General features: G+C 41.2%; 1 protein-coding gene across 2 annotated transcripts in view; it reads right to left on the reverse strand.

Annotated features, from left to right (window-relative positions):
• Positions 1 to 1,721: 1,721 nt before the first annotated feature.
• Positions 1,722 to 25,151, reverse strand: part of PSAT1 (phosphoserine aminotransferase 1) — a 97,124-nt gene continuing 73,694 nt past the window's right edge. Inside the window, exon 9 of one of the 2 annotated variants that reach the window (XM_074953209.1) lies at positions 1,722 to 1,901. In XM_074953209.1, the coding sequence (XP_074809310.1) occupies positions 1,865 to 1,901 (37 nt within the window). In that variant the 3' untranslated portion in view covers positions 1,722 to 1,864. The remainder of the gene's footprint in view (positions 1,902 to 25,151) is intronic. The other variant, XR_012639600.1, reaches the window with a different exon arrangement.

The following is a 25,151-nucleotide window of genomic DNA, read 5'->3' on the forward strand; positions in this document are numbered from 1 at the left end:
TTCAAGCCTAAGTTAATTGTATCCAGTCTGACAGTGTGGCTGATGTGATTAGTCCCTATGATGGTGTCCCCTGAATAGATATGTGGACACAGTTGGCAACTGGCTTTGTTGCAAGGATAGGTTCCTGGGTTAGTGGTTCTGTTGTGTGGTATGTGTTTGCTGGTGAGTATTTGCTTCAGGTTGGGGGGCTGTCTGTAGGCAAGGACTGGCCTGTCTCCCAAGATCTGTGAGTGATGGGTGTCCTTCAGGATAGGTTGTAGATCCTTGATGATGCGCTGGAGAGGTTTTAGTTGGGGGCTGAAGGTGACGGCTAGTGGCGTTCTGTTATTTTCTTTGTTGGGCCTGTCCTGTAGTAGGTGACTTCTGGGTACTCTTCTGGCTCTGTCAATCTGTTTCTTCACTTCAGCACGTGGGTATTGTAGTTGTAATTGTAGTTGCAACAAAGCCCATTGCCAACCGTGTCCACATATCTATTCAGGGGACACCATCATAGGGCCTAATCACGTCAGCCACACTATCAGAGGCTCGTTCACCTGCACATCCACCAATGTGATATATGCCATCATGTGCCAGCAATGCCCCTCTGCCATGTACATTGGTCAAACTGGACAGTCTCTATGTAAAAGATTAAATGGACACAAATCAGATGTCAAGAATTATAACATTCATAAACCAGTTGGAGAACACTTCAATCTCTCTGGTCACGCGATTACAGACATGAAAGTTGCGATATTACAACAAAAAGACTTCAAAAACAGACTCCAACGAGAGACTGCTGAATTGGAATTCATTTGCAAACTGGACACAATTAACTTAGGCTTGAAGAAAGACTGGGAGTGGATGGGTCGTTACACAAAGTAAAACTATTTCCCCATGTTTATTTCCCCCAACCCCCACTGTTCCTCAGATGTTCCCGTTAACTGCTGGAAATGGCCCACCTTATCACTACAAAAGGTTTTCTTTCCCATTCTCCCTCCCCGCCCCCCGGGTCTCCTGCTGGTAATAGCTCATCTTAAGTGATCACTCTCCTTACAGTGTGAACGATAACACCCATTTTTTCATGTTCTGTGTGTATATAAATCTCCTCACTGTATTTTCCACTGAATGCATCGGATGAAGTGAGCTGTAGCTCTCGAAAGCTTATGCTCAAATAAATTGGTTAGTCTCTAAGGTGCCACTAGTACTCCTTTTCTTTTTGTTAACATATAATGTTCATGTTTATATCTGCATGAGAGGAGAAAGAGGCACAAGATCAAAATTATCATACTTGGTGCACAAATTTAGGAAGCTAAATAAAAGTCGCCTGATACTGACTGATGGCAGGGACTGAACCATGTGATCATCAGAGCAAAGGTATCTACAGCTTGAGCTAAGGAGACAGGGACCTCACCCAAGAACTGTAAGAGACTCAGCTCCTCTATAAATCAGGGATATAGAGGGACATCCACTGAGCACCCAAAATTTCCATTGAAGTCAATTGGAGATGCATTGACTCAGCACCGCTGGAAACCAGACCATTTTTTTATATATAGGTTCCTAAATATAGATTTATGTGCCTAACGTTAGGCTCCTATTTTTCGAAATCTTAAACTAAGATTTATGGCACACATGGGAGATACAAGGCTGAAATGAACAGATAAAGTTAAAGTTTAATATTCAATGGGTTCCACTCAGGATTAACATTGCATCTAAAATTACGAATATTTGAAAGAGTCATCAAGTGAGGTTATTGACAGGAATATTCACAAAAACAGCAAATTGAAAGCAAAGAATGCAGAATATTTGCGGCAAGCAGATTTCAGACTTGTAATGGTACTGGAAACCTTGTGAAGACGTGTATCATTTTCCCAGTTGTATCATTCTTTTATACCACCTGCCATGCAGATGCTTCGAATAATCCTCTGTGAACACAAAAAGAGATGCTATTAACTTAAAGTTGATCACAGATTTGGAAGCAAAACGTTGACTGAATGTGAAACTTTAAGATGCTTCCAGAGCTTTGTAATATATGATAGAAGAAGTTTGATAGGCAACTTAACCCTACAACTGTCAGGCCCCCAAACCAATGAAGTGGAAAACAAAAGTGCTCCCAAATATGTTTAGAATGATTCATTTCACTATTTCACTTTGAAATGAGGAACAAAAAATGGAAGCATTCCTATTTCCTATTGAAAGTAATCAGAGCTCCATATCCCTCTGTGTTTACATAAAGAGAGCTGTTTATTTAGAATCCTTGGTGATAAGGACACCTCAAGCTCATAACTTATTATATATTCTCTTTTCATTTTGTCTTTTTTGGGGCGAGAATTATGTATATTTTATGATAACCCAAAATGACTTATACATAAAAAATACAGACTTTAAAGATAAAAAGGATTAGTAGCAGGTAATGCATTTTCCATGAGTGGCTATAGGGCTCTCAGTTCCAGAAAGTACAGGCTGCATACAAATGAATTGATAAAAGTCTGAAGCTGCGGATGGGTAGGAAGGCTCATGCTTTGCTGGAGATGATTCTTAAAGTTACAATAAATCAGACAGACAGTGTCGGCCTTTGAGGATAAACCTGTGATGGCTTGTTGTGCCTCTCTGAATCGCCTCAGAGGCCCAGGGACTAAAAAGTGCCTAGATGTCACATTAAATCTACCGGGAGGATGGAGCACTTCAAAGAGGAACGCAATCAGATCTGATGGAAAATACATTTTCTGAAAGCTACTGACAAAAAAGTAATCTTTGATGTGGATGTTGAATAACAATTGATATTGTCTTTCCTGACATTTTTCATTATTGCCGTCTTATACAGCCTACTTCATGTATTAAAGCAATATTAACTGTTTGACAGGGACAAATCCTCAAACTATCACATAAGCAATTGTTTCTGAATTGTCTTAGCCCACTGCCTGTAAAACCTGTCCCAATAACTGCTTTTAAATATGATGGTATACTCTTTTCCCTGACTAGCTAGACAGTGTCTGAGCCTTGGCATAATACAATGGAGTCTAGGGGATATTAAAAATGGTTAGGTGGTTATGAGGTGTCATTTGATTATAAGCAGAGGAGAGTAGTGTTTTTGAAGGTGACTTTTAATGCGAGAGGTCTATAAAAAGTTAGTCATTATTCCCAATGTACAATACACATTTATATCAAGTATACATACTCAAATTTCAGATCTGCTGCAATTCTTGTAGCTTAGAGGAAGAAACGAGAAATGTACAAGAGGAAGGAAATGCAAGGAAATAAAGCAATGTGTGGCTGTACAAAATGTTATAAAAGATACTGTAGTTAAATCCCTCAGTTGTTACTGGAAAGAAATTCAAGCTGTTCTAGGAGCCACATGTCATTCTAAAGGACTGAATCTCTTCTGGGGTTTGATGTCTTAACCTTCTATTGTAAAGATGTGCAGTTTCATCAGAGATATTTATAAATCCCAAATCCCTAATTTTCAGATGACCTTGAGCTACTGAGTGAATCTGAGAAAATACAGCTGGAGTTCTAATCAGTTTTAGTATACAGGGGTTAACTGCATTAGCACCAGTAAAAGGCACATGTACAGAAAACCCAACTATGAGAGAAAATTACAAAACTGACATAATCAACTGCTCTCAAGCTCTCAAAAGTTATCATCATTTATGTTTTGCTATATAACAGAGTGATGTTGTGAATGTCCCAGTTTGCTTCTGATTCCCTTGACAGTATTTTCCTGGTCTTGAAATTTTCACACTCCTCTAAGATTGGTTTAACTATCTTTTATTTTTTCCCCCCACTACATATTTTTCTATGATTCCCTTTTTTGTTCCTAACGCATTTCTCGTATTTATGAAAGAGTCCCCCAGTGTGGTGTTCTATAGGTTCACTCTTGAGGGGAAAAATGTTTAACTCTGTGTATTTAACCTATGGTAATAAACTCCATATAGTTTATTTTGTAGGATTCATAGCATAATTGTGAGATTCTCTCACACTGGAATCAATAAGCCGCATAGTTGTCGAGCATCACAATACTGTAATACTGTATTAAATATTTGTAATAACAAGCATGAGAATTAGACACTGAGCACTCTAACATATATTTCTCTGATATATGAAAACAGACCTGTCTTGCCCCGCAAAAGGTAACAATGAGAGAGCCGACATTTTGCCTCTCTCTGCATCATCCTTTGTCATGCTTGTGTTTTCAGACACACATGTAGTATAGGTAGTAATAGCTGTCCTCACAAGGTGGAGGATTAGCTGTACTGCTCACTAGTGTGCACGAAAAGTCAGGCTGACTCCCATCCCGTGCTGAACTGTCAAATCCTTTCAAGGACCTGAGGTTCAAACACGATTCCTTTCCACCCAGAAAGGAGCTGCTGTCCTTCTCATCAAGTAGAGACAATGAAAACCTCTTCTCTTAGCTGATTTGTAAGTGATAAATGGTTCTACCAAAAGAAAAGAAAAAGAAAAAAGAAAAAAAAGCCATCAGCAGCATCCTCAGCAGTTTCAAAAGGTTGTTCCTTATCATCTCCCAACCACAACTGTTGCTTTAATATTTCAGAGTTGGCTCAGTCTAAAGTTCACACTGTCCCCTCTAGCACTCCAAATCCGTGACACTTCAACCCCAGGGCTACCAGAAGGGATTGCTCCTCTTTCATGCTCTCCACTGTTTTGTCCCTGATGGGAACTCATTCACTCCCTGGTTTCCTAACACCTTCTTTCTGAGTTATTGAAATGAAGCTGCCTGACCAGCTGAAACTTCTTTGAAGCCTGGGAACATTTCAGATGTCAAGTTGTGAGATTTCCTCTCTTTATTTTAGTCACTGCCAGGGCTTGTAAAAAAAAAAAAAATCTATGAACTACTAAGCATTAAAACCCTATACACAGCAAACTCCTGGCACTGATTTTACTATCCTACAGTAAATGGGAGATGGGAAAACCACAGAAATTATCATAATGTGCCCTTTGTGGAAATATTAGAAAGATGATTGGTGTTGGGGGAGAGGAAAATGAAGGTCCATTAGCCAGCGAAAGATGTGTGAAAAGCTTTCAGTTCTGGTTTTATATTCACTGAGGTCAAATTAACAATCCTCTCCCCTGCACTCACACACATACGCTTTGGGCTTGATCCTGCACAGCACAGATGCAGAGTGCTAAGCACAGAAGTGCAAAATAAAAAGTGCTGAGCAGGTCAGTGAGTACAAAGGAACATGATCCTGCGCTAATGAGAGCACTGTAGTTGTGGTGACCAAATTACTCCTGCCTAGTAGCAGAATAAGGCCAAAGACAGCAGTGCATAGCTCAATACCTCATTAGGGCGGCAGTGATAGGGATTAAATCTATGTCTCCTTAGACACCCCTGTTCTCCACCAGCCTGATCCTTTTTGCTCTGCTTTTCTTGAGTTTCAGAGAGCAGGCACAATATGAGTTTGACTTACTTGGGCTCAGAAAGAAGGGGCCAAGCCTAGTGCTTGATTTTATTTGTGCTTCCTCATCGTCTTTGCTCACACATAACCTTTCACTCCCTATGCACATTGCACAAGGGCTTACAGAATCACAGATTTTATGAACATGCCCAGGGGGGGATGGATTGAAACTATTGCATTGCATCTATGCACAATTCCTGGTAAAAGCAACAGTCAAGAAATTGTTATCACAAGTGCCTTCAGCTGAAATGGAAGATTTAGCAGATGAAGTGTTGTATACAGAGTTTTTGTACCTTTGCTAAACATGGCCCTTTTCTCCCAGCTGCTGCCAAAAAGGATACTTGACTGGAAATTCTCTGCATAAAAAACCTCTCTGATTTGCAACTTATATTTACTACTTCTTAGATGTGTCCAATAACCGATATATTCCCATTCAGATTACTCCTGTAATATAACCTTACATTTAGACAGCAATACATATCTGGACTTTGTCTGGGGTGGACATTTCAGATCTTACATTATAGGAAACTCTGCATTTCCCTTTTCTTTTTGAAACAAGGTATTACTTGCTATACTATTCTATGGGATTTAGAGGAGTTTTTGAGCACAGTGAATTTTCTTTCTGGTGGTTAGACCAGGAACTTGTAAATCAGGACTCAGGAGTTTTGTTGCCAGTTCAATCATTCACCTGTTCTGTGACCATGAGCAAGTCATATTCTGCCTTATTCACTTCCTTACAACATTTATATAATAATAGTTGCCTGGCTGTTTCGTGAGGCCCAGTTTATGTTTTCCAAGCTTCTCAGATGTATAGAGCATAACTGCAAAGTTCATTAGCACTTTCTTAATGCAACTAGTATAAATCAAAATTGAACGAGAAATTGATCTGAGGAAAAGTCAAATTTGAATAACATGCTACTGTAGAAGGGCTAAAGTCTCATCCCATAGAAATCAATGTAAATTTTATAATTCAATGGGCCTAGAATTTGGCTTTGAATGCATAAATTACTATTCCTCATTCTTACATCCCTCCCATCCTTATAAACATTCATCATTTACCTATATTGCCATTATTCACATTTTCCCAAGGTTTGTGATGTGCTAACACCCCAGCCGCCTGCTGCCTCATGGGTGTAAAAGTGTAAAACCCAATAAATAACACAAAGAGATATTTAGACTGTAAGCTCTTTAGGGCAGGGGCCACCTCTGTTATAGGTTTGTCCAGGGCCTAGCACAATGGGCTGGGCCTCTAGAGACTACCATAATACAAATAAATAAATAGCAAAAAGTGACATATCCTTTAATGTATCCTATGGGAGTTAGGAAGACAAGAAAACTCGATATTAACGATACATTCTAAGGTGTGGTTTTTTTTCTCCCCCAGGGGTTTTCTACAGGAGATCATTTCCCCCACTGGCCCTTACCTCCTAACTGATATCCCAGAACAACTTCCCTGCTGGCTGAGAAAGTCTCCATGGGACTCCCTTTGTAGTTCTTCAGTACCATCCTTGAATCAGCCATAGAAATTGCTACACAGTGATACAGGATGCGCTTCACTGTCCCTTTCTGCCGGGAAAGCTGAGGCTTCTGCATTTGCAGCACCTCCCAGCCTGAGGAACGTAAGACCCAGTTTTAATTTTTCAATTCAGTTTCATGTAAATGGCTGTGTTACCCTGTAATTAATTCACTACTAATTACACAATTACTCTCATTTATAGTATCAGTTTAAAAAATGAATTGATGTTAGCCCATTCTAATTTGCAAAATAAATTAAGCAAATTGTTACTTGATTTTAAATCAAGTAAATCAGCTGCTTGGTTCATTTTCCCTGAGTAATTCTGTAATAGTTTATAATGTTACTGAATGTTGCTTACATATGCAAGACCAGTATAATTCTCTGTAGTATCATTCTAATGACATGAGGGAAGTTTTAGACTTGGGATGTCCGTGCCTAAGGTTATGTGCCCTTTTGCTTCTCCTGGACTCCTGTTTAAACTGCCCATTTGGGGCTTGCTCATTATGAAGATTTATACCATCATCTAGTGGAACTCTCGTAAAACTACAACCCGTTAATTCTCTCAACTAGTATGCTCTTTGCATGCAGCCAGAGATGGAAAGAATAGGGAATGAGGTCCTTGCATTCAGGTTACTAAAAATAGGAGGATTTTTGACATCTACCAGAGCAGGAGAATTTGCCATAACCTCTGTAATTAAAATCTTGTTCAATATTTGCCTAATGTCACATTAAATCTATGTAATGCTGCTGCTTGTCTCCCTGCTCCCACCTCCTAATACTATTTTTCAGGATCTAGAAACATGACTACAGCAGCAGCAGCTAACCGGTGTTACAAGCAGAGGAAATTATTGGTTAGCAAAGCAAAGGGTGGACAAGGGAATAGAAATGTATCCTAGGTACTCCACCCTGGACAACAAACAAAGCCTGAATAAAAAGGATTTCATCCTTATTTTTCATCACAGTATGAGGGGCACCTTGCATTCTCTCCCCAGCTGCCTACAGTTATAGCACCTGCATGCCTTTACCACGCATGGAAATATTATTGTGTCGCACTGCCAGTTTCAGGCTGTTACTCCCATGATGATTAACTATGCTGCCAAACTGTCTGAAAGATCCTCCCTTTAGTTGTTCCAACCCCTCCATTCACACCTCTCTTAATAAACTTTCTCTTCTTAATCCAAATGGGCTGGGGGAACCAGCTGCAGTATCACAACATATTGGGTCACCCAATGGAGCTTCAGAAATCTGACTAATGAATCAGCAGAATGACCATACAATACTTTGATCACCCAGATGCAGTTGATCAAGGGACTAGATCAGAGATAGCATGACGTTGCTTGAACAAATCAATCAAGAGAGGTATTTTAAGGTCGGAGTCCAACCATTGCTCACATAGCTACTCCTCTCAACATTTCTGCATCTACTTCTGATGTTGAAATCTGATGCACACCAGTGTCCCAACCAGTGCAAGCTGGGAAAAGTGTAAACCATGCACCATCCATTAAAAATGCTCATAAATTGCACAGAATAATGCCCACAGCAATATTTCCCATAATCCCATGCACATGCAACTTTCAGCTGCATGTCAGACTGCCAGGACCAAGAGGAGCATGAGCAACAACAAGAAGGAAGAAGTGTAATGTCATCTAACGTATCTATCCCAATGCCCATGTCAAGTGTGTTCTTGCTATCTCCAGTTCATGAAAAATAAATAGTGCATGGCTAACAAATCCACCCAGACTCATCTACCCAGGGGTCCCAATATGTTATTGCCACTACCTAAAGGTCAGAACCTCATGTGTTGGTTCTCTGTGATATGGCTGCCTAGCAACTGGTGGCTTCTTTATAAACCTCTTTTCCCTTTCTGCCATGTTCTGCCCAGCTTTTATAGCAGCACTTGGACCTTCTCCCTGAGACTGTTTGGTCCTGCTGAGTCCATCCTAACATTAACCAACGCATGCTGTTTTGAGCACTTTTCTGGGGAATGATATACCACCAATCATGTACCTGCCTTTGTGGGCTACTTTGTGAACCATGTTTACACTTACATGCTTGTCTGTGCCCAAATGGATGATGGCCCCACTAATTTTAAGTGTGTAACTATGCCCCTTCCCCAATGCCCAGAATATAAATTTGGCAACATATAAAAGGCAATGTAAAAAAAAGGTAATATCTTATAATAATCATCCTAAAATAACTTGAACTGCAGAGATGTACTGTTGCTGCTTCATCTAATCTGAAGCATGCACAGTCCATATTCATAGTTAATTTAGTCTGTTTTTAAATCATAGCAACCTTAACAACAACGAAAAGGCGTGACCTGTCTTTCCTGGAAGAGCCTAGTCACATTCCTCTCTCAAGTTCTCCATGTGACAGAGCAGCGCTACAATTAAAGCACAATAATTTGCTTGTTATTCAAGTCAGGCATTAGTCCTAGTAATGGGGTGCTTGGTGGAGAGATGGATTTCATTGTTAGGAGCTAAGCACAGGATTAACTGAATTCTCCATGGAGAAATCTTGATTTGTTCAAGGTCTTTCATGTTTTCTACAGAGAAGGGATTATGTCTACTTAAAGAGGGGGCTTGCTTAAAAAGCTACAAAGTATAAGAAAAGGATTTAGGGCAGTCGGGCTGCGGTTAAGTAGCTGAGGGGTAGAGGGAGTTTTAGAGCAGAAGATTATTTAAAGCCATAAAGTTCAAAAAATAATTGGTTTAGCACTACTGGGTCAATGCAGGGTAACATGCTGGAAAGGCAGTTAAGCATAAGCTAATATTCATTTTACTTTGGCTAATTATTGCAAGGCTTCAGAGTAAAGGGTGAAAGAAGAAATGTTCTAGCTCTTTCCTTTGGGGTTCAATCACATAGTATATTTTCTATGCTCTTTTGTTTTTTTTATATATACTTGTTGTGACATATATTATCAGACAAATGCAAGCATCGCAAAGGGCTTTTTTTTAAAGCTCTGACATTGTTCATTTAATGAGGCCAGGAAGTAGACCGTTAAATGTCTCTCTAAGAGTTATGGAATATATGGTCCCTGTGTAGCCACACTTCTCACCCCCAACCCTTTTTTCTTTCCCTTTTTCAAAAAAATTCTGGTGATATAATTAGCTGAATTTGACTCGGAGCAGGTTTCTGTGATCATCGTGTCAATGATAGATCTAAGTCGAGGCACTCTTCAATCCTGATGTAAACAAGAGACTTTCATTCTGTGATACAGAGCTCCCTCCATTCACTCCATAATTAACTAGATGACAATGTTGAATATTGGCTGAAACTTCATGGGGTTTTTTCCCCCTGCCACACGATGCAGTTTCACAGTACAGAAAATAGAGTGGTCTCGAGGGAAAACTGTACAGTGTATTTGAAAGAACCACCAGGGACTCCCACCTTACACACACACACACTGGATTCATAGCCAAAGTCCTAGGAAAATGGGAGCAAATCTTCTCACAACATATGGAATGACATGTAGATTGCGAGTGGATTTCTCCAAGAAAAATAGGTTGCTCCTAATGGAGATTGTGATTTAGTGGACATAAATGTAACCTGGTGAGATACTTCCTATAATTGGAATGTCAGTACAGATGATTACAATCTATATAGGATAGACAGAAAGAAAGAAATGGCGGAGGGATGGCGTGATATATATAAAATAGTTCTGAAACAGTCAAATTGTACTGCAGTGCAACAGTGAAAGACTGTGGTGGGAGAGAGCATTTGTTAATGAAATGTGCTGATGGTAGTAAATTAGGCACTGTGAACACTAGCACAGAGAAAGAAACAATAGAAAAGCACCAAGAGAGATTGGAAACACGGACAGAAAAAGTAAAATATTATTCGACTTGGAATAATATATTTGGGGGGAAATGTTCAGAAATACATTCAGTCAGAGGGAGAAAGCACGGCGAGTAGCAATGCTGAAGGAAACCTAGAGGTGATGATGGACATACTAGATATGAGTTTGCAGTGTGATAGAGCAGCTAAATAAGGAAAATTAGGGCTAAAGTATCATGTAAAAGAGCTAGGATATAATAGTCTTTCCTTTGTGCAACTCTGCTGTGACCATACCTGGCATATTGTGTTCAGGTCTGGGTCCATCAATACCAGAAAGATATTAAGAAATTGGAGGGAGTTTAGAGAACAGCAACAACAACAACAAAAAGATTAGGGGTCCAGAGGTGAATAATGAGGCAAGATTAAAAGAGCTAAATACTACATGAGTAGCTTTGGCTGTGACGATTAAGTGTGCGGTAGGGAGACATAATAACAGACTGCAAATATCTGAAGGATGTAAAAAAGAGGGAGAAGAAATTAGCAGAGTCGTCCATGAGGTATAACTAGGAGTACTGAGATAGAACCGAGAACAAATTTAGATTGAATACTAGGAAAAACATTCTGAACATGAAATTGATTAGGCTGTGAAATAGTCTCCCAAAGGAAGCAATGCAAACTTTATCACTTGGGACAACTGAAGTCAGATAGGACAAAGCATTAGTAAATATATATTAGCAAAACACTGTGCTAGGTCCATAGGTGGAAGGATGGACTAAATCACCATTTCTAATATCTACAATATAAACCTATGTACTGTATTTAGCAATTCCTTACTCCACCAGCTTAATTTAATTTAAAATACCTGTGGAAACCCCCACCTGCCCTGTACATGTTCTGCATAGTCATCTGAAAGTTGTCCCGCAGCTTGGAGATGAATTGGATTCTTCCAAATGAAAGATGTTGATTCTGGTTCTCAGCTGGATCCAATTCCAGTTGCAGCCAATAGGAGTCTTTTCATTTACTGCAATTGGATCAGGCCCTCTGTGGATTTTCCCATACACTATTTCAATTCTGCTTTACCTGGCTTAGAGGAAATGGGTCTTGTGGTTAGAGTGAGTACCTGGTAGACTAGAACCTGTGATAGTGGAAGTAATGGGATCCTGATGCTTCCACATCACCACTAGGAGCCCAGGCCAGGTTTCTACTGGAGACCCTGTGAAGCTAGACACTGCAGAAAGTATCACCAGGCAGGCCCTGAGTGGCAACCCCCTGAAACTCACTGATTGGTCCATGCCAGTACATAAACCAGAAGCCATTAAGGGAGCTGTCTGAGCAATGACGTAGACTACGTGCTTGCTTCTGATCCAGATCTTGCCTTCCTGTGAACCTTGCACTCCATCTGCTGACCCCCGTATGTCCCCAGTTCTGCTACTTGCCTCCATTACTTACCTCCGCTCTGTAACCTGGTGCCTGATCCTGACTTCCTGGTATTCTGTCCTGGCTCATTCCCAACTCTGCTACTGTCTTCTGCCTGTAACTCAGTGCCAGACCCTGACTTCCTAGTACACTGACTCAGCTCAGCCTTGACTTCGCTAAATATCTCCTGACCTCATCTTGATAACTGACCAGTTCACACCAGCTGCCTATGTCCCGGCCCTGACAGCTGGGTTCTATTCCTCTGTGCCACGTACTTCCTCTATGACTATGGGGAAGTCACTTTTCCTCTTTTTTGATTCAATCTACTCTTCTATGATAAATTAAATGTCAGATATTCATGGGGGAATGTGAAGCTTAATTTATTAACCTTTGCAAACATGCTTTATCATCTTTGGGTAAAAGGTGGTATGTAAATTCAAAGTATTGTTTTTGTCTTGCAAGATTCATGCTACTGGGGGGGGGTGGAAGAGTTTATTTGCATAAAAGATGATTTATCTACTTTGTGGCTTCTCAGGTTCCCTGGAGCTTTGCAAGACATTACATGTAAATGTTTCTGCCTTTGAAGAATTTCCTTCAGATCCAGAAGAAGAGGGACATTCTTTAAAACTCAATTGCTTCCCCCGCCCCCACACACACCAAAATCCTGGAATGAGGTGAGGACAAACAGGTTTCATTACACCCATCAGCTTTGTCCATCTCAAGGGTTCTCTGGAATTAGGGTTTATGCTGATAACAAGTTCACTGAGACTACTCACTCACTATAATCAAAGATGACAGAATCTGACCCAATGTTTCTGATGTAAACAAATGATTCTTTCCAACCAGATTAGGATCACCTGTGAACATTTGATGATGCTTTCTAATTTCCCACCTTGACAGCCTTTCACAATGATTCTCCATTACTGCCTTATCCCCACCTCCTCACCAGCATGCACCTGCTTCACATCTATACCCACAGCAATATTAGAGGTGCCAGTGAATTGTCACTACAGGCACAGGGATGTAGAAACACTGGGCTGAGCCAAAATTCACAGTTCTCAAACCAGGCATCAAGTTTTCATAGCCTGATTCTTGTTCATGCAGAGATGATATAGCATGATGGACTGTGATCAAGCAAAACCATCCACAAAAGTGATGACTTACAACTGCGCACTGTCAGAAGACAGGATACCGGGCTAAATGGATCATTGGTCTGATCCAATATGGCCATTCTTATGTTCTTAGCCACTTCAATGGTTCAGTAGTTTTATGATAAACTTAAAGCTTGGAAATGTTCATATTATTATTGCTCGTTTTGTTCCTTCATTTTCTATTTCATTATCAAGCATAAGCTTTGATGTATTCAGCGATTTATTATAAGGAGGAAACTTGTATAGTACTTGATTACAGACCTGGATACATTACTGCCAGCCAGTCTCACTACCAAGACAGGCCTGCCTCACAAAAACCTTACAAACCTTCAATTCTTCTCACTGGTAAAACAGCTTTAAGGGACAGCCAGAATTATTCATTTGTAGTCATGGTGATTAAATCCATCTGGAATCCATCTAAAGAGTCATCCTCACACCTCCACACATATAAATACACAACCCATGTAATATATGTTTCACCCCTTTCCTTTCTTTGTGATTTTACCCTTCTTGTTCTAAATTGCCCCAGCCTCAGTGTAGCCATTTTGTTATTAAATTAACATTTTAGTCTTCCCAAGGGAGTGTTTCTGCCATCACCTGTCAATGGAGATTGATGTCAAAGGAACAGACCTCTATGTGGGTGCTCCTAGAAAAAACACTGTAAATTTTAAAATCCTTACAGTCAATTCATTTTTGCTATTTGTTTTTTTTTAATAAGTAACATTCAATTTATAAGTAATATTTAGTTACAAATAGCTGTGCGGAACAGCCTATGAAAATCAGTAAATGCAAATAAAGTTTAAATTTAAAAAGCATACATTGGCTTATACTATATATGTGACTTTTGTACATTTAAAGTATATCCAGTAGGAATCTCTCATTAGAGATCTGTCCCATACATAGCAGTATTCAAATTGTCTTCTGTAGGAGGTGAGCTTTTGCTGCCAGATATATGTACTTTTAGCTGGACTTATTCAGCACAATGGAGACATTAGTGGTTTGTCACCAAAGATATACCACAGAGCTATTTCCTTTAGAAATGATGGTAATTTTAATTTGACATCAGGTACAAATTTAAGATTTGATATTAAGCAGCACTAATTCCGATGCTTACAGTAATTTGATACCAGCTATTTAATTTGCCATACATCTACTTACCTTCTTACAATATATGTGAATCACGGTCTCCATTTGTACTATGGCCAGTTTGTATTTGTATTTGCCAGTTTGTATCAGCTGAGCATCTGGCACTAGCTATTTTGGAGAATTGGAAGACACTCTGTTATGAGTTTCAGATTTCTCAGAGGAAAGTGCTCAGATTTGGGTTGCATTTATCATGCTACCTATTTAAGGATGATTGGGAGACAGTGCGTGAGTGCACGCATCCTGCATATGTAATTAAATAGCAGTGTGGCTACTATGGTGCTTGAGGAGAGAAAGGAGATTGCCTGGAGCAGAGAAAGACCTGGCAGCTCAGAGGGAAAAGGCAGCCCAGAACAGAGAGAGAAAGAGATTTAGCAGCTGAGCAATAGAGACACGGACAGTCCTCTGGACATAGGGAAATAAAAGAGGGAGGACACTGGAAGAAGAGGAGGGAAAAAAAACAAAAGGCAAGCCAGCATGAGAGTGAACCTAAGATCAAAAAGAAAAGGAGTACTTGTGGCACCTTAGAGACTAACAAATTTATTTGAGCATAAGCTTTCGTGAGCTACAGCTCACTTCATCGGATGCATTCAGTGGAAAATACAGTGGGGAGATTTATATACATAGAGAACATGAAACAATGGGTGTTACCATACACACTGTAAGGAGAGTGATCACTTAAGGTGAGCTATTACCAGCAGGAGAGCCGGGGACAGGTGGGGGGGAGAGCACCTTTTGTAGTGATAATCAAGGTGGGCCATTTCCAGCAGTTAACAGGAACGTCTGAGGAACAGTGGGGAGTGGGCTGGGGATAAACATGGGCAATACTTCAACAAAAAAACTTCAAAAACAGACTCCAAGGAGAGACTGCTGAATTGGAATTAATTTGCAAACTGGATACAATTAACTTAGGCTTGAAGAGAGACTGGGAGTGGATGGGTCATTACACAAAGTAAAACTATTTCCCCATGTTTATTTCCCCCACTCCCCACCGTTCCTCAGACGTTCCTGTTAACTGCTGGAAATGGCCCACCTTGATTATCACTACAAAAGGTTTTCTCCCCCCCCACCCCCGCTCTTCTGCTGGTAATAGCTCATCTTAAGTGATCACTCTCCTTACAGTGTGTATGATAACACCCATTTTTTCATGTTCTGTGTGTATATAAATCTCCTCACTGTATTTTCCACTGAATGCATCCGATGAAGTGAGCTGTAGCTCACAAAAGCTTATGCTCAAATAAATTTGTTAGTCTCTAAGGTGCCGCAAGTACTCCTTTTCTTTTTGCGAATACAGACTAACACGGCTGCTACTCTGAAACCTAAGATCAGAAAAGGAGAGAGAGAGACTAGCATCAGAAGGTTAGATTCAGCATTGATTCATAACCTGTGAAATGCCATTGTATTCATGCACATATGTCAGGGCAGCTTCTGTTCAAGTCTTAAAAATCAAGACAACGGAATCCCTAAAGTAAGCAAGCCAAAGATAATCCCCAAGGGATCCAGCCTGAGAAGGAGGCTGCAAGCCTGAGATCTACTGAAGTGTTGCTCTAAGAACCTGATTTAAAGCCCATTGAAGTCCATGCGTGTTTTTCCATTGATTTTAATGGATTTTGGATCAGTCCCTAAAATATAAACATTTGACCATTTTAGAAGATAAACAACATAAATAAAAGCATTTACATTTCTTTTCACAAGAGTGAGATGGAGATTTTTCATTTATTTTGGGTCACAAACAGGGTGACTTTTTCCTTCCTTAAAAAAACCACATACACTAGCGGGACAGAGGTGGCAGGCACACCATGGCTTGTTGGAAACAGGCTGACAGAGCATATGTCTGCAGTGTTAACTGCCAGGAATATCCCCACTGAAACATTGTGCACGTGCACACACATACACACACACACAAACACACACCCTATTCTCATATTGCTCAGCTATAGTTCCCTATCTTCAGAGGGATGGACATAAGAAAAGTCAGAAAACAGGAACAGGATCCCAGGCATCTGGCTGCTGCATCCTCCTTTTTTCTTCCACCCACTTACTGAGTTCTGGTCTGCCTCTTTCATGGAGCTTTATGAAACGAGTGGAACTTATAATGACCTCTTCCATTCTACCAACCATGCCAGCCTCCATCATATGTTTGTCTGCTACTCCCACAATCATCTTTGTGCTTTCTTCCATGTCACCCTTTGCATGTGGTGTCCCTCCTAGAACTAATCAGTAAAAAAATACTGCCTGGTCCTCTTTCATATCCCTTCTCAAGAGACACTCAAGTTGTGATGCCTATGATAAATTGCAAGCTAATAATAGGTCTGTGACCACCAAAGACTACGGATATCATTACTATTCCTGTTTACTTACATATGAGAAGAAAAATATTGACTTAAAACCTGCTAACTAGGCACACATTTTTCTGTAGTGTGAACTGCCAGGAATATCTCCATTGACCAACTGTGGGATCAAGTACTCCTACCACTCCGACCGTTTTCCACCACTCTTCTCCCTTCTTTGTACTCTCACTTCTTGCATCTTGTCTTAAATTAGTCCGTAAGCTCTTTGGAGAAGAGACTATCTCCTAGCCTGTATTTTTCTCATTTCATCTCCTAGCACAACAGAGCCCCAATATTGACTGCAGCCTAATTAGTTAAAGTGATGCACTCTCTCTTCCTGTGGGCATTTTCAGGGAGATGACACCAGGTGTACTCTTTTTTGAAATATTAGCTACATTTACAATGCTCCCAACTCCTTTTTTCTGCAGACAGAAGCAGGGGTGCAGTGCTCCTTAATCCCATATGCTTGGGTTGTGTGTCTGTGAAGGGGTGCTGGAGAGGGTCATACCAGTTCAAGATTTTGCTCTTTATTTGGTAACATGCAATTATTTAGGAATCCTTCACTGCTGCACCAATGCTGGACAATTGAGTACCAGAACTTTTCAAACAATTCTATTTGGTTCGCATAAACCAAGCATTTTCCACTTTTACCGAATGTGCTTTCACAGTCCTAATTTCAATGGCAGGTAAATGGAGGGACGTTTTGCTTCACTCAACAAGGAGAGGTCTGCTTCCTCCAGTAATACTTCTTTGAGTCTTTAGAGCCAGAACTTGAACAGATGACAGAGTGCTCTATTGCTAGAGGTGACAGAGTGACTATTTCATTCTTTATTGTGCTATGTCTCTAAAATTCAGTAAAGGCACAAACGAGAAACAAACATCCACAACTGAAAAACAAATTCCCCAGGTTTCCAGAATAATTAACATGTAACACTTTCTTCTTAAGAGACAAGTGAAATATCACAGAAGCCATTTAGTACTGGCTTCTCTTTAACTTCCAGTTCCTTCTGAATTTAGTGCTTGTGAAAGGTGCTGGCTTGACATCACCCAAGACACTGTTCTCTTTATTCATTGAACAGGCACTATACAGATAGCAAAAGTACAACCTTTCCTACACTTCATCAGTGTGCCAGCTACACCAACTGGACACAGAAGGAGTAACTCTAGGAACAAAAGGAAACTTCATTGTCTATGTTCATTCAAACCTTGGCTGCTCTGATCAGACTACCAAGAATATTGCTGATTTTTCCCAGCTCTGATAGTGCTACTTTTGTGATATGAATGTATATCTGATTGCAACTGCTCTGAGACCATCAGCTCATTTCACATGGACCATTAAATGAAATAGTGTTCAAGCCTATTTAGATACTCATAAGGAAATAATTTGCACCTTTTTAAAAGCCATCAGAACCTTGCCAGAGCAACACTGTGGGACTTGCTGGTTAGTAACATAGTTATTTGGATCCCACTGTACCTATGTGGTTCTTTCAAATTGCATTTGCTGCACAGAGAGCAAAAGACTAAACAGTTTCATTCCTGATAACCCTTTAACCAGACTATTGTTGATTGACACATAGATGTCAGATCCCTTCACAGATCTGCCCCTGATTTTGAACACTGATTTTCCTGGGCTCCAGTTTTTTTTTTCCTAGGTTCCCTGCAAATGTCCCTTGAAGGAAGACTTTTAAGGTCAATACACTCAAAATCATATTTGCATTAAAAGAAGAACATTTTCAGTTATTCTGTCCTCCTGAGCACTGAAAAGCTATCAGTCGCAATGGTTGCCACAATATTTAAGGTATAATTACATTCCTGTCTGGCCTTTACCCACAAATCTGAACATGGAGAAACTGTGACTTACACACAGGTACCTTCAGTTCAGATCAAGCTTGAGTAGTAGCTTTCATTTTAGTCTAATAGCCTTGACAGTGTCCCTTTAATTTATCATTTCTAAGAGAAAGACTCCAGACAGAACATCTTAGAAAATGTCCATAGACAGGTTTTCCTTATTTTGATGGCTGAGAAAGGAGACATGCTCCATCATAACACTAATGCTGGGGTGTGCGGAGCGGAGTGTAAAACAGAGTCAGATATTACAGTCCTCACGCTCATCCATTTAAAAGCTGAAACTTCACAGAGCAAACAGCTGAAATTCATCATATTCAATGTGTTTCTCATGGACACTATAGAAGAGGAACCTTGCACTTTTAAATGGATGCCCCTTTCACATACAACTACCTAATCATGACCACAGAAGGACAGAAACAATTTTCTGACATATACTTGATAATACCCATGTCTTTTCACTCAAATTACCGAGCATTCAAGGACACGGCTAAGCAGTACCTGGAGGGTGCTATACCATCCTCCCCTCCAAACTCATGGGTAGCTTTCAAATTTCTAGAGCTTTGAAAGTGGTTATGCATATTTCTTGCAGATTATCCTTAACCACATCGGGATATGGATGTGAAGTGGATGTCTGGCCTGAAATGTACCTGTATGGCTCTTTGGGCATGTATTTAAACATTCCATTGAAGTTATATGCAAGAGGGTAGATACTATAGGAAAATATTATCCCCTATACATGCCAACCTCAAGGAGCTAAGAAGGTGATAATAGACTACCACACTATCTAGCTAGGTATTTATTTGACTTTCAACAGACCATAGTATCCGAGCACCAAGCTATCATTAATGGATTTTATCTGCACAAAGCTCGTGTGAGGTCCACAAGTATTTCCCTGTTTACCAATAGGGAATTTAGGCACAGGAAAGATTCAGTGGGTTGCCCAAGGTCACACAGGAAGTCTGTGGCTTAGCCAATGACTAAACCCAGCACTCCTCAGTCCCAGTCCAGTGCTCTTTCTGCTAGACTTCCCTACCCTACTAGTATATCTCTGTAAACATCTATTTTTGAAGGTAGTATATCTGTATTTATTCACATGTGGCTAGTTAAGGAAAAAGTAAGGATACTAAAGGACTTTTCAGTAACATAAGGACTTTTCAATAACATAAGGCTGTAACATACCCAGCACTTTTTAAAATCCTGCTTTGAATGAACTGGACAGCTACATTAGAAGTGCTGTGATATGATGAATGGAAATATGCAGGGCTATGATGAAGTCTTGATTAACTTGTCATCCTAATCGCCTCTAGAAACAGAGGGAAGAAGATATTTTATTCTTCATTTCCAATGAGGTGACATCTAGTGCAGCAAAAGAGCATTTATACTGTTTCTCACCAAGTGTCTGAGTGGGAGAGAGTGTGTGAATCAAGACTGAATAACTTATCTATATTTTCTGTGTATGTGAAAGAGACAGAAACAGAGAAGTGTTTCTGAATATATGAGTATGTATTGTGACGGACTCAGACCAGAAGGATATAAGAGAGTAGTCCTTATTGGGATCCAGGAAGTGGGCGGGCTTTGCCCGCCCACTGCTAAAGGATCCCCCCCCAGCCTAAGGGCGGGGGGGGGCACAGGACCTGGAAAACCAAACAATTACGGGGGACAACTAATGAACAACAGGGACAGGAGTGCGGTCAAAGGGTCAAACGAAGGGAACCGGACGGGGACACTGAGCAGAGGACCCCGGACAGCGCCCACTGCTCCTCAAAGGCGTCAAGGGAATCAGTGGACGCCGCCCAGAGGAACTCTGCCCGGAGGCATGAATGGACAGAGATTGGAAATAGGCCCCACAGTCGCAGGAGACTCCATCGGCCAACCTCCTCACCCTGGTTTTATAGATGGCCACTTTAGCCAGGGCCAGGAGGAGGTTGACCAGGAGGTCCCGCGACTTAGTGGATATAAGAGAGTAGTGGAAGGCAGGTCTATCAGCCTCAGAATGAGCAGGTCCCTGTTCCCTGGATAGTCAAACAAAGGCTACTCCAGGCCAGTCAAGAAACCTGATGCCAATTAACCAGTTAAGGTCGTGAGGCTAATGCCAGCACCTGACCTCAGTTAACTGGCAAAGGATCAGTTAAGGCCGTTAGGCTAGTAGAGACAGCTGGAACCAATTAAGGTCCTGCTCATACTGCTTAAAAGCTCTCCTTTCCAGCCTCTCTTGAGAGAAGGCCAGGTGAAGGAAGCTGGAGAAGAGGAAGCATTACTGAATCCTAAGGTAAGGATGAAGCTTGGGAAAAGGGGACCATGGGGAAGTGGCCCAGAGAATAGAAGCAGCATCACTGGTGAACGGAAAAACCGACAACAGCTGCTATCATTAGGGTCCCTGGGCTGGAACCCAGAGTAGAGGGCGGGCCCGGGTTCCTCCCTTCCCCCATGCTCTACAGAGATCCCCTTGAGAGGGGAAAGCAGGCTTTGGTCCAGGCAGGAAGCCAAACTGAGCCTACTGGGCTCTAAGGAGCAACAGCGACTGGGCATTTCACCTTTCATACTGGCCTGTGATGAAAGTAGCTCAATAAGCTGTGACCTTTGCTGCTATACTGGGAAAGGGGGGTTCTGAGGGTCTTAGCAAGCTTCTGAGGCCACTGAATCTGCCTGGAAGCGCGGGACAAACCAATACAGGCTCGGAGCTTTGTCACAGTATATATGAGGTCAGTTTTTTATAGGAATTCGGGATGAACAAACTTATTTGGAAGAACAAAAACTGACTAGACTTTCCCCAAAACCAAACCAAAACACTGCTGAGATTTGAAAAGCTTCAGTTTTTATTTATATATATATATATATATATATATATATGGGGGGGGGGGATCATTTTCCTGCATCCTTCCATTTTCTCGTTCTGTCAGTGTTGGCAGAAGTGTCAACGTACACATGTTCTCTTAGAAGAAGCCTGGCCTAAAGTAGGAAATACTAAACATTTTGCAAGAAAGCCAGTTCTCACAGAATTTCTGCCCAGATTTTCAGAACCAAGAACTTCAAATAGCTTCAGTGTTTATCTGAACTGAATCAAACCTTAAAATCCAAATATGAAAATACATCTTTGTGTTTAGTTAAACTGAGAGAGGTGACATGGAATTGGAAGCAGTGGTTCTAGTCGGAAGAAAGAGCATGAAATTCTTGTGAATAGTAAAGTTTTGGGATTATCAAGAGAATGTAGCAAAAATACCCCTTCCTACTCTTTTCTCACTTAAAAAATAATTAAGAGGCCTCACTTGCTTCCTACTGTATTGTTAAACAATAGTACCAAATAATACAAGACACCTCATATTCATGCAACATGATAATCCCCCACTCATGATAAAATTACTGATAGCACAAATAGATTATTAAAACATGTTATGTAATAGTGTGTTTAATGAATTAGACTAGACTGCTAAACTTGTGCAAGTGTTCTGTTCACAAGGACTGAAAAGAATAAGGTCATACTATGACTATGGTTTTCAATCTGTAGTACTTGGACCCCAGGGGAGTCTATGGACTATGCCTAAGATTTCAAAGGAGTCCACACCTGCACTCAAAAATTTTTAGGGGTCCGCAAATAAAAAAAAGCTTAAAACCAGTGTATTAAGAGTCTGGCATCCTACCACGATTCTTTGTGCAATGGAAGTTGAAAAATAAAGTTCAGTGTTTCTGCTTCATGGCAATCGTTTATGTGAAGTTTGGCAATATCGAACAACATCTGTCATTCCTACTGTATGCTGTCTTTAAGATCCATATAAACTACCAGACTTTCCATTCTTCTGGCTACATCCATTGCCATGTGAGACTGCAGTCCCCTGGGTACCCTCTCAAACCACTGTAATATGCAAGTAGAGATGGGCCCAACCACCATCTGAGTTCTGACGTGCTATCACCTGGGGAGCCTGGAGCTCTGTTTCCCACTCACCAGCCTGAGAACATGTGCTCTCACCTTCCCCACACACACTCATGCCAGCTCGGGAAGACGTCCAGTAGTCAGAGGAAACTTCAAGAAGATTCCCCAATGGACCATCCAGCACACCACTACAGCAGAGGTGGCCAAACTGCGGCCTGCAGGACCGTCCTGCCCAGCCCCTGAGCTCCCCAGTGGGGAGGCTCGCCCCCAGCCCCTCCTTCGCTGACCCCCCTCCCCTGCAGCCACGCCAACATGCAGGCCGCGCTCTGTGCAGCGGGGCTGCGCACTCCTGCAGGGCAGAGCGGCAACATGTGCAGCTCTGGCCAGGCCATGCAGCTCCCAGACATGCTGCTCTGAGCAGCATGGTAAGGGGGCCAGGGGGTTGGATAAGGGGCAGGGGGTTCCGAGAGGCAGTCAGGGGACAGGGAGCGGTTGGATGGGGTGGAGGTTCGGGGGTGGGGGGCAGTCGGGATGGAGAACAGGGGCGGTTGGATAGGGCGGAGGTTTGGGGGGGGCAGGGGAAGGGGGGTTAGATAAGGGGCGGGGTCCCAGGGGGCAGGGTCAGGGGACAAGGAGCAGGGCGGGGGGTTGGATGGATTGGGGGTTCTGAAGGGGGTGGGAAGAGGGAGGGGGCAGGGGCCAGGCTGTTTCGCGAGGCACAGCCTTCCCTACTCGGCTCTCCATATGGTTTCGCACCCCGATGTGGCCCTCAGGCCAAAAAGTTCACCCACCCCTGCACTACAGAGTGACCACTCTCTCACCCTGTTCATAGTCATCTTGCTGATATCGTGCACTTTTCCCCATCTGTTTTATGTATGCACCTGTTGTCTCCCATTTTATACACAGACTGTAAGCTCTTCAGGGCAGAGACCATCTTTTTGTTATGTATTTGTGGAATGCCAAGCACCGTGGTGCCTTGATCCCTGACTGATCCCTTAGGCACAATAATAATAGGATTTGCTCCCCACCCAACTAAACACTGCACAGTCATTAACCATAGGTCACCTGCAGTGCTGACTAACACAATCAGAGACTGAGGAATGTGGGATAATGGAAAATATGGTAAATTAGTAGATTTTTTTTTTTTTAGGAGAAGGGGGGGGGAAAGAATATTCTCTCCAGGGAGAGTTGCATTAATTGTTAAAATATTGACCGCGCAAGGGAGTGTTTAGATCCAGAGAGTTTCTTTGAGCCAATCTAAGTACAAGGCACTTCCACTATGCCAGCAGTGGTCATACCTCTATTTCTATTACCAAAAATAATAATCCAGTGTCCCAGTTATATTAACACTTTGCAATGCAAGCATTTAAAGACACTTTTTAAAATATGTAGAATGCATAGTCCATTTCATAAAAAGAACCCAGTTCTATGGGTACAGTGTGCCTCCTGCGAGGTGCGCACGGTAACTCCAGTTGGATCTGTGGGTACTCAGTATTCTCAAAATGGGGCCTTAATTTCTGTGATTCCCTAATAACTGCTATGATTCAAAAACATGTCAAAGAAAGAAAATGTTCTCTCTTTACAAACTTACTCTGACCTGGTGACACAGTTAATAATGTACTCTTACCATTTTCTGGCACCTTGAAATGTCTAAAATGTATGCAAGACAATAGCATAAAATGCAAAAAGCTCAGGCAAATGCTTTTAATTATCTGTGTACAAGAAACTCCCACTAATACAAAGAAATGAAAGACAAAACACCATGTTGGAAGAAATAATGTTGACACAGACACACAAACCAATAAAAGCAAGGAAGTTCTAAAACAAAGGCCGCTGTGGAGTCCTAAACACAGGCCCACTGTGTTTTGATATTGCAGTAGCACATATGGTCTTCCATTAGAGGGTCTCAAAGCAGTGGGCAACGTTACTGTACCATATGTGCGGATTGGAACAATTGGACTGATTTATGTTAGACTGCATAAAGTTTGGGGGTTTTCCCTTCCTTTTTTGTTTCCTATCTTTGTTGTGTTAGCGGAAACATAAAGATAGAAAATCCTGTCTTTATGGGTTTCCTGTTTTTAACTTAAAGCAATAGTCACTAGTAAGCACCTGGCAAAATGAAAGGGAGGTCTACAACTTGGAAATACTTGTTTACTGCCAAATTACAGAGTCCATTTTCTACTTTGGCTTCACATGAGCTCCACACCATGCGTAATCAATTTCACACCAGGAAGCAGCAAAAGGCTGATGGCCAAGAACAGACATGTTGTAAATCTAGCTCTCAGAACTGGGCTTTACCAAAGCACATTTCTCTGTCTCTTTTCTCCTTTTCTAAAAAAATAAATAAATCCCCAAACACACACTAAAGTTCTTTCAGAAACTGAAAACTAGAAATCTATAACTATGAAATATCTATGAAGCCTGACAACAGAAAAGCCCACTGTTAATGGTGTCACCTTTCCATTCCTTGAAAATATGAGCTAGTGTTATCCAAGAATTTGTTAGCATGGGTTGGTTCTGAATGTAATGTTCCATCTAATCCAGCATCCTATCCTGGTAAAAATTTGCTTCGGCGGAAGGTGATAAAAGGGATACAAGTAGAAATGGACGAAAAGAGCTACAGATATTTCCTTTTAAAAATTTACAAAATTAATAAAATATTTTTGCAGAATCTATCCTTGCAGTCCTTGTACAGGCCAAACTCCCACT

Source organism: Natator depressus, chromosome 5 (assembly GCF_965152275.1).
Source record: "Natator depressus isolate rNatDep1 chromosome 5, rNatDep2.hap1, whole genome shotgun sequence".
NCBI classification, from domain to species: Eukaryota; Metazoa; Chordata; order Testudines; family Cheloniidae; genus Natator; species Natator depressus.